Below are 10202 nucleotides of genomic sequence, written 5' to 3' on the forward strand. Positions count from 1 at the left end.
AAGAGCTAGGACTTCATCCTTTTAACTTTGAGGAGTAACAAAGCAATAGTGGAGTTGGCTGTATCTGCCATGTCACTCATCTTTCTGATAAAGCTGACTGCACCTTGTTTCTTTCCTCTCTGCTGCTTGTTTCCTGATTTAGCCTGATCAGCTTATAATAGGAGATTATTTTCAGTAACTCAGATGTAGCAGAGGAATTCCCTGCTTTAGGAATTGGTTTGTATGGTTTCTGAGGACAGCTGCAGCAAAACCAGATCGTGTTAGGAGCCCTGTGTATAGGCTGGCCTGGTTTGAGTCTGTGGCCTTTTGTGTGTCAGGGAAAACAAAGAAAAATCAAGCTTTCAGCAATGGGCCCAGAAATGGAAGGTTCATGCTCTGACTTTTTTAAATCACAGTGGCTTTTGTTTCTAGAACTTCTTGTGAACTTGAAACCTCAGCACTGGAGCCCAGGCTCACTGCTTCATAAGCAAACCCAGTTTAAAGGTGATACTGACTGGTTTTATTGAAATGTAGGTGAAGTGGCACCAGTGTTTAATAACTCCCTAAGACTTGGATCCCTGTCAAGTGACTGGTGGAGCTAATGAAAATCCTGGGGTTTGTTTCTCTGACTTTTTACATCTGATAGAACTAGGCAGCAGTGTGAGGTGATTGATCTGGAATCCTGAAGAAACTTCTGCTCAGAGCTGCAAAATATGGCTGTGCTGATGCCTGGGGTCAACCCTGTGAGCTGTGCCCCTAACACTCTCCCTTCTGCATCAGGGTGTACATTCTGGCTTTTTTCCTTATGCTTTGTCTTCTGTGAATGACAGCTTCACTTAAGGAACAGGAAAGAAAACTGTTCAAACAGGACTGGTATTTTTTTGTCCTCCCAGAAATGAAAACTCTTGGCAGTGCTGTCATACATACCACTCCAGGAGCTATTCTGTGTGCTAGCTCTCAAATGCGTGAGTGGGAACAGGGTGTAACTGGCTCTGGAGGCATCTGAAACCATCTCTTGAATCCTGAGTGCTGTTTTCTGACATCAGGGTGCCCTGTGGAGTCACCAGCCCCAAAGCTGATAAGCAGGCTTCTTATCTGAGGAGAGCTGGGTGATTCAGAATGGGAGCTGCCCACGGGCCATCGGGGTGACTGGGGTCTTAGTCAGGAGAGATTAACAAGCACACCCTGGCCTAGCACCCTTCCTTTCTGTGAAGCTTCAAGGTCTTTGGCAGTGCTACTCTGTCATCATGTCCTCCTCCCTGGTTTTGACCCCTCTCCAGGAGGAAAGTGCTTATTACTCTTTAATTGGAAACAGTGCCCATCTCCTGAGGACTGACTGCTCCTCCTCACCAGCCTTGTTACAGGAGGGAGGGAGATTTCCACCAGCCATGTGTGTATATGCAAGCTGCTGAAAGCCAGGGACACAGTGTCTAGACAGCACTACCAGGAAGGTTTTAGCTTGAGCTAGAATAAAACTGTTGAACATCCTGATCCATTTTTAAAAAAAAATAATCCAGTAGTACTGAGGAGTTTTGGAGGGAGGTAAACTCTGATCTGCAGAGGAAGGGTGATAGTCCAAAGCCCTGTAGAAGAGTGGTTAGAATGAGAGCAGGGGGTAAAGTCATTGCTGAAATACTACCTGCTCAGTCACAAAAATTCCTTTCTATGCTTAAAGAGGTTTGGAAGAGATAGTTATTCTCCCTGGCCAATGTGGGGTAGCATTAAAGGTGTGAACAGGACATTATTAGTTGAGTAACTATATACTATATCCTTGTTCTAAGAGTTTTCCTGTATTCACTCTCTGGCTGCAGAAAGAGACTGCCAGTTCACTCCCTCCCCCTCTGTGAAAGTGTCTGAGAACAGGTTTTCCTACAGAAAGCTGACTGTACACCTGTGTGGGAGAACAAAACAGGGATATCTCCCTTTTCCACCCCTGTGCAATTCAGTGTTACAGAGCAAAGGTATCCAGGGGGTAAAGTCCAGGAATGTGGGAGGAGAAATATTGCTTCCCTTTAAAAGACTTGTTGGAGATCAGTCCTTTCCAGGTGGCGTGCAGAGGGTGATTTTTGGGAAGCTGGCTGTAATTTGGCAGGAAAAGGTGTAGGTTGGAGCAGGCTGTTGCCACTGTTCATGCTCAGTTTGCTAAGGGAACCTCAACAGTTGGTACTGAAACATGGGATCACCCAGGGAAACTTAACACCTCTTCTAGAAGTGTTTGAATTCTCCTGGCCTCTCTGGCAGCATGCTCCAACACTAGGCATTTATGTCCCTTGAACTTCCTTTTCATTTTGTCTGACTTGGCTTGATACATCAGGGCACAAACAAGTCTTATTTTGTGATCCTTCAAAACCAGATGAAGTTTGATAGGCTGTGGATTTGTTTACAAGGTAGTGCTTTGGCTGTTTGGAAGTCAGGCATAACTATTCACACACACCCCCCACGTGAAAAGAAAGACCCTGAGGGGCTGGAGTGGGTCCAGAGAAGGGCAGTGAAGCTGGTGAGGGCTCTGGGGAACATGGCTTGTGAGGAGCAGCTGAGGGGTCTGGGGGGGTTGGGCCTGGAGAAGAGGGGGCTGAGGGGAGGCCTTGTTTAGGAGGTTGTAGCAAGGTGGGGTTCAGTCTGTTCTCCCATGTAACAAGTGATAGGGCAGGAAGAAACAGCCTCAAATTGTGCCAGGGGAGGTTTAGGTTGGATATGAGAAAAAATTTACTTACCAAAAGGGTTGTCATGCACTGGAACAGGCTGCCCAGGGAGGTGGTGGAGTCACCATCCCTGGAGGGGTTCTAAAAACGTGTGGATGTGGCATTTGAGGACATGGTTTAGTGGTCATGGTAGTGCTGGGTTGATGGTTGGACTTGGTGATCTTAGATGTCTTTTCCAGCCATTATGATTCTATGTTCAGTCTTCCTAAAGCAAACTCATATCTTAAATTAGTTGAAATTAGTCTTGTGTGTGACCTCATTGAGTGTCTGTCTTGCAGGTAAAGACCACGATCTAAGTGGCCGAATGCAGTGAAAGCTGCTGCTTTTCCAATTCAGTAGGAAAACCTGTCATCTCCACTGTGGTAGTGAACTTGACATCAGCTGAGCTAGAGGTGGCCCACATCTGTTGGAAATGTCTTTAATTTTAGAGTTGTTTTCCATTATCACTGACAAGAGAAGGTTCAGAGGTTATGTCTGTAGGGCTATGAAAGCAAACTCCAACGTGACCTGTGAATTACTCTTGTCAGGTGCTTACATCACTGAACTCAACCTTCTCAGAGTACTTGATGTGACTGTTGTTATAACTACACTGAATTTTTATTTGTCTTAGATCTTTGGTATCCATGGGAGCGTCTGTGGGAGCAGTAACAAAACAGACCCTGTTCCCTCCTCTCATGCCTGCAGGGAGACCCTTCCGTGTGTCCAACGCCTCCCGGAGCAGCCGGAAGGGAATCGTTGCAAGCAGCCTACAAGAGCTCATCAGCAAGGTACAGCAAACATCCCCTCTCTGGCTGAAGATACTTCACTTCTGTAGTGGAGTATCCCAGAAAGGCAACCCACAGGCTTTTGTTCTTCTGCAGATCATCACTGGGGAAATTCAGGAGAGCATCTCAGATGACTGCCCAGGGAGGTGGTGAAGTCACCGTCCCTGGAGGGGCTTGGAAAACATGTGGATGTGTCACTTGGGATGTGGTTTAGTGGTCGTGGTAGTGTGGGGTTGGTGGTCTTAGAGGCCTTTTCCAACCTGAATGACTCTGTGATTCTATCAGCAAGTTTTAATATGAAGTGGTGGGCCCTTTTTTGAATGTTAAAATCTACTCCTTTTTTTCAGACTTTAGATGCATTCCTTATATCTGCTGGAATAGTCACTCTGGTGTTGGAGGAAGATGGCACGGTCGTGGACACAGAAGAGTTCTTCAGGTCCCTGGATGATAATACACACTTCATGGTTCTAGAACAAGGACAGAAATGGACACAAGTAAGTGCTGACCAGTCTCACTTGAATAGTAAGGGACGGAAGAATGTCTGTGGCAGCTAAAATTGTTAGCAAGATAGGAGAAGAGGAAGAAAACTTCCCCTAAAGAATGCAAAAGTATCAGCTCCTTGTTGAGCTTTCCTGGAGGACAAATCAAGTTCATTTTTTGCTTTATCCCTTGCTTGGGCATAGTACTGTTGGCAAAGATCTGCCAAGAGCTGAAATGAAACCTTATAGCTGAAAAGAATTATAGGGGAAATCCCCTGCTTTTGAAAAGCCTAAGAAATCTTGAGCCTTCTTGTAATATAAAGAAAATTAGGACTTTGACTGCATGCAGGTAAAAGTACAATGTCTTTACAGGTTAGCTTTTAGAGAAGAGAAAAATAACAAATTAAGCAATGTAAAACAAATTTTGCCTTGTAAATGGAGTAATGGTTTAGTGAAGGTTAGGAAAATGCCTGGGTTTAATCCTGCAAACAGCTCAAACTTGTCATCAAAACTTAATGTTAGTCTGCATGTTTCAAGGTACTGAAGAGCAATTAAGATTGGCTAGCTTTAGCCTTCTGATCATGTCAGCTCTGCATCCAGTTTGTGGTTTTGTGGGGGAATAGTCATCTGGACATTAATAAGATAGAGTCAAACTCCTAATTGTCTTTCCACTAAATGGTTGTTGCTAGAAAGCTAATGTCAGTTACCTCTGCCTGGTGCAGAGCTGGCTGAGGAGCTGTAAGCAGGCCTGATGTTCTGTTCCTACACAGATGCCTCGCTCGTGTGGGCCCTGGTTTCTCAGCCTGCTGTTGCACTATGGGCAGTTTGTACGTTTTTTGCAGGATCATAGAACAATTTGGGTGGGAAGGGACCTGTGAAGGCCATCTAGTCCAGCCCCCCTGCACTGAGCAGGGGCAGTTCCAACTAGAGCAGGTTGCTTTAGGGTGCTGTTGGCTTCTGGGCTGTGAGCACACAGTGCTTTTTTTGCCCAAAGATGCCTCATGGGCTTTTCAGTCTGCTGTATCTGGGCCACAAGCTGCAGGGGAGCAGAAGATGTGCAGCCTGGGTATGACTCCACCTTACTCCTCTCCCTGCTGCCCTATGTCCTGCCTGGCATGGCAGAAGAACAAGTTTGAACGTTGCCCCTTTTCAGGATGTGCTGACTGACAGCAGAAGGACTTGCTGCAGCCTCACAAATCCTCTGGAGTGTAGCACAAGCCCCCATCCTGCTGTATCCAAACATTCTGGGCACCAATGCCAAGCATAACAGCTACTGGTAGGTGTCCAAGCTGCTGTTGATAGGGGGTCCTGTTGCTGGAGCTTAGAGGCCATCAAGGTAAAATGGGCATAAAATTGCTGGCTGGTGCTGTGCTGCAGGGTTTGACTTGGTCTGCTGCAGGATAGCTCTGAGTGAAGGGGTGACCCAGGACAAAGGAGGCCCAGTCTTACCCAACCTGATTGCTTCACTTAGCGTGCCAAGAGGAGCTGGGCAGCTGCCAAGTCATTAACCTGGAGTGGAATGTGCTGAGGACAGTATCCACTAGAGGTCTCTGTAGATATGGGTCTGCCTGTTCTCTGGTTTGTTTATTCCTGGTGCAAGTCCTGAAAGCATCAGTGTCAGCCTTGAAGCAGACAAGGGCTGCTTTCAATAAAGGAGGCTGGATTTAAGGTGGAAGATGACTTTCCATACTCCTACCCATTGCTTTTTGTCTTAAACTCAATATTAACCATATCTTGGGCTGCCCCCCCAGCAGTGTGGGCAGCAGGGCAGGGAGGGGATCCTGCCCCTCTGCCAGCTCTGGGAGACCCCCCTGCAGTGCTGGGGCAGCTCTGGAGTCCTCAGCACAGCAGAGCCAGGGACCTGCTGGAGTGGGGCCAGAGGAGCCCCAGCAATGCCCCGAGGGGGGAACCCCTCTGCTGGGAGCCCAGCAGGAGAGAGTTGGGCTGGGGCAGCTGAGAGGAGAAGGCTCCAGCTGGGGAGACCTGCTGGGGGCTGCCAGGGCTTAAAGGGGGCCTATCAGCAAGCTGGGGACAGACTTTTTGGCAGGGTCTGTTGTGACAGGACAAGGGGTGATGGTTTTAAACTAAAAGAGGGGAGATTTAAACTACATGGAAGGAGGAAACTTTTGACACTGATAGTGGTGAGCCCCTGTCCCAGATTGCCCAGAGAGGTGGTAGAAGCCTCATCCCTGGAATCATTCCAGGTCAGGAGGTCAGGTTGGATGGGGCTCTGAGCAACCTGCTCTTGTTGCAGATGTCCCTGCTCACTCCAAGGGGGTTAGACTAGGTGAACTTTAGAGGTGTCTTCAAACCATTCTGTGATTAAACCCTGGGCCTAATCAGTAGTGGTTCCCTCCAGATGCTTTAGCAGGAAGAAAAAGGTGTTATGAGGCAGGATTTGAAATGAGACCCTAGCTCTTCACACATCATCTTTGCAGCTATCTGTAAGAGTGCTCAGCAGTATTGTGGTCCTTCCTAAGTGGACCTGATGTCATTCTGGTTGTTTGGAGGCCTGTTTCAGTGTGGACTAACTGTGCTGCCTCAGCTGGCAGCTGGAACATGCCGGGATAATTAAATGGCAGGAACACTGTCCAACATCACTACCTGTGCCTTCAGTATACTCTGAAGAAGCAGCTGTATTACTGGAAATAAATATTCAGGAGACACTATGTCACTCTAGAACTTCTGTGTCTGTTTGGAATAGCTGCAGAAGCCTGGTCAGGAATTGAACAAAATTATGTAAGCTACAGGCTTGGTTTTCTGCATGCTAATACTTTTCATCATAGAATCCCAGAGTGGGTTGGGTTGGAAGGAATCTTAAGGAGCATCTAGTTACAACCCCTCTGCCATGGGCAGGGACACCTCCCACTAGAGCAGGTTGCTCAGAGCCCCATCCAACCTGGTTTTGAATGCTTCCAGGGATGGGGCATCTACAACCTTTCTGGGCAACCTGTGCCAGTGTCTCACCACCCTCACTGTGAAAAACTTCTTCCTAATTTCTCATCTAGATCTACCCTGTTCCAGTTTAAAGCTATTACCTCTCATCACTACAAGCTCTTGTAACAAGTCCCTCCCCAGCTTTCTTGTAGGCCCCCTTTAGATACTGAAAGGCCCCAATAAGGTGGTCCTGGAGCCTTCTCTAGGCTGAACAACCCCAACTCTCTCAGCCTGTCCTTGTGTCCTAGCCCACTGCTCATCTTTGTGGCCCTTAGAATTGATTGAAAACTAGTCCCAGGACTGGAATAACCAGGCTGCTTCTGAAGAGCTGCATGGGTAATAATTGCCTTGCTGTAGTTTGCTCGTGGTACCAACTGTCTCTCTCCCTTTCTCTAAAGCAGACAAGAAATGGAGTGGCCACCGTGAGGCGCAAGAAGAAGATGGGAGTAGCCAATGTCACCTTTGATCTGTACAAGCTGAACCCAAAGGATTTCATTGGCTGCTTAAACATCAAGGCAACTTTCTATGAGATCTACTCTGTCTCCTATGACATCAAATGCATGGGGGCAAAAAGCGTTCTGCGGTGAGTACGCTCCCACTCCTGGCCAGGCCTCTGTGTTCCTGACAAGTCTGTCTGCTGCTTCTGTGGAGCAGGTGTCTTTATAACCTCAGGGATTTTATTAGTTCTTAGGTAGTGGCCAATATGCTGGATCTTCCTTTGTTAGGTGGATAGCTGGCTTGCAAAACACTCCTCTAGCTTTTTATGGTGGAATCTTAAATTTCCCCCAAGGCAAAAATCTTACCAGGTTCTGTTTACTGTAGGGGTGTTTTCTCCTTGTTTTCCTGACAGAATTTCCCTAGATTTCTTTGATAGGTTTGAAGTGTGCAGGAGGCTGAGGAAGAAGCATTGGACTCTTTTTTTGCAGGGGGACTTCAAGGGGATGAAATGAGAGAAATTTAACGACAGAGGCCTTAAAGCTTGCTCAGACTTTGCAAAACCTGGCTGCCAAATTCACCACCTGAGCTACAGGGAGGCAAAGGAAGATGGAAGAGATGGGGCACTCTGCTGTCTGATGTGCATTTGTCACCTGTAGTGGAACTCTGATGTTCTTTAAGCTGACTAGCCTCTAAGACTGCCAGAGCCTCACAAGGACCACTGTCTCCTGCAGGGCTGACCTGGGGTGGGTTGTGAGTTTGGTAGAACTGGCAGTTGGGAAATACTGTCTTATGTAGGGGAAAAATAGTATCTGTCCTGTCAACAGTGTGGTGAAAGTCTGTGCCTTGTCAAAACCAACTGTGTCCTGCCCTAACTGAAGAAAACTTCTTTTGAGTTCTAACACCTTCACAGAGGCACTGTTTGCTTAAACTCTGACACCTGTTTAAGCTGCAGCACTGAATTTCCCAAGCTGACCTCTCAAATTCTGGTTGAGGCACAAGGGTGTAGTGTTGCTACAGACTTGAGGATGGGGTCTGCTCTACACAGAACAGACAGATGTATTTCACTTCCCCTGAGCAACGTGTAGTCTTTGAAGTCTTCAAGTGGCCCCTCGTCTCATGGTGTAGGTGTTAACTGTATAATCTTGTTCCCTGTCTTTCAGGCTGACCTCTTCCACTCTTAGGTGGTCCCTTGCTTAATCTTTCAGGCTACAAGAGGTGTGACACAGAGATGATTCATCTCACCTACATCATCTTGTCTTCCTCTGGTCATGCTGCAGTGATTATCCAGCTCTGTGCTACCCCCACTGTAGCACAGGCTTCTTTAGGGTTTCTGCAGAGCAAAGATTTACCCTTGAGCAGCTGCATTCCTCCAGTGTCTGTGTTTTGTCAAGTCTCTTGAGCCAGAACAAACTCTGATATCTGGCTGTCTGCTGTGGAGATGAGTAGCAGCACTGGAACTTGCACTGCTAAGGAGAGTTTGAAGTGACAGTCCTGCCTCCCTGCCAACACAGGGCAGCTGGTGAGAGAGGAGTGAGGCTGGCAAACAGCTGAAGTAGCTGTGGAGTTCTGGAACACTGGTAGGTTAGAGTTGAGCTGCAAGGCAAGTGCCAGTGTGAGGGGTGGGAGAACAGTCTGCTAGCAAAGAACAGGGGTGACAGTAGAGATAACCTGGGGTACTCCCCAGCACAGCAATGAGATGTCCTGTCTCAGCTTGCTGTTGAAACTGGAGAGGGATGGTGTTGGCTCCCTGGGGTAGTCCCTCTGCTGAGGAGTTCCACATGGCTCACTCTGCCCTCTCCCTGAGCCCACCTGCGGAGCGTGCAGGGAAAGGGCTCAAGTGCTGCAGTTGTTCCTGTGGGAGGGGCATGAAGCCTGCCAGCTCTGAGTGCATTTCCCCTCTGGTGGCCAACTGAAGGATCAAGTGTCTGCTTCAACAAATAACTTGCTGCCTGGCTGAAGTGACAACTGCTCTCGTGTGCAAGTGACACACTGCAGCTGCTCAGAAGCTTGCTACCAGGTGCAGCTTTCTGTACAACTGAGAAGCTCCTTGGCCTCTGTCTGACATGCTGCAATGGTGTACGTGTGGGAAGCATGAATCAGGGTACTGTGTGTTTTAAAGGCTTCCCAGGCTCTAAGTACAGGGTATTCTACTCCTTTGAAGCATTGGATTTGGACTGCAAACCTTTCATCAGTGGAAAAACAGGAATTTGTAGGAAGAAGACTTTGCCTTCTTTGCTAGAGCTCCAAGGAGAAGCAAACAGCAGCAGAGTGTTCACAGCTGTGTTTTCTCAGACATGAATTCAGAAAATCTTCCCCCTTGTTTGCAGAAGCAGAAGGCTGGTCTGGTTTCTGCATCTTCAGAAACTGATCCCTTTCCAGTTTTGGAATGGTTCCAGTTCTTGTGTACCACTTCCCCATTCTTGCTTGTGAGAGCTTGTGTAGCTTTTGGGGGAAGAGGCTTGAGTATAGCTCTTAGCAGTGTGCCCCCATTGCTTCATGGAGAATGGAAGGCAGATGCAGCCATAACTAAGTTGAATAAATGACCATTCAAATATCACAATCACTATTCCCCTGTGATGATCCACAGTTTATATTGTAGTCCTCTGATGTTTACCTGTTCTTATGTTATGGTTCTCTGATGACTCTCACATGATATTGTGAATTTGAATGCTGAAATTTATCAAGTCTTTAAAAAACAGAGTAGCTGTGAACTGAGAATTCTCAAGGCTTCAGCTTGGGCAGCATTAATTTGCCTGGCTGCATTTGTTTTGTGTTGGGCATCCACTGTAAGGGGATTGCTCAGCTTCAGATCTAATCAAGTTTGATCTGTAGCTTGGAGATACAGGCAGTGTTGTGTTAGGGAATTGCCTAAAGGTGAGATGTGAGGTGGATTCATGCTGCAG

The 10202-nt window shown here is 47.4% G+C and overlaps 1 protein-coding gene across 1 annotated transcript in view; it reads left to right on the forward strand.

Moving 5' to 3' along the window:
* Nucleotides 1-625: 625 nt before the first annotated feature.
* The window catches only part of CIDEA (cell death-inducing DFFA-like effector a), a gene marked incomplete at its 5' end in the record, with an annotated part of 10072 nt that continues 495 nt past the window's right edge, over nt 626-10202 (forward strand). Inside the window, 4 exons of the mRNA XM_008947524.1 lie at nt 626-644; nt 3292-3448; nt 3793-3939; nt 7263-7444. Of these exons, the coding sequence (XP_008945772.1) occupies nt 626-644; nt 3292-3448; nt 3793-3939; nt 7263-7444 (505 nt within the window). The remainder of the gene's footprint in view (nt 645-3291; nt 3449-3792; nt 3940-7262; nt 7445-10202) is intronic.

This window comes from Merops nubicus, unplaced genomic scaffold, assembly GCF_000691845.1.
Source record: "Merops nubicus isolate BGI_N331 unplaced genomic scaffold, ASM69184v1 scaffold69, whole genome shotgun sequence".
In the NCBI taxonomy this organism is placed as follows: Eukaryota; Metazoa; Chordata; class Aves; order Coraciiformes; family Meropidae; genus Merops; species Merops nubicus.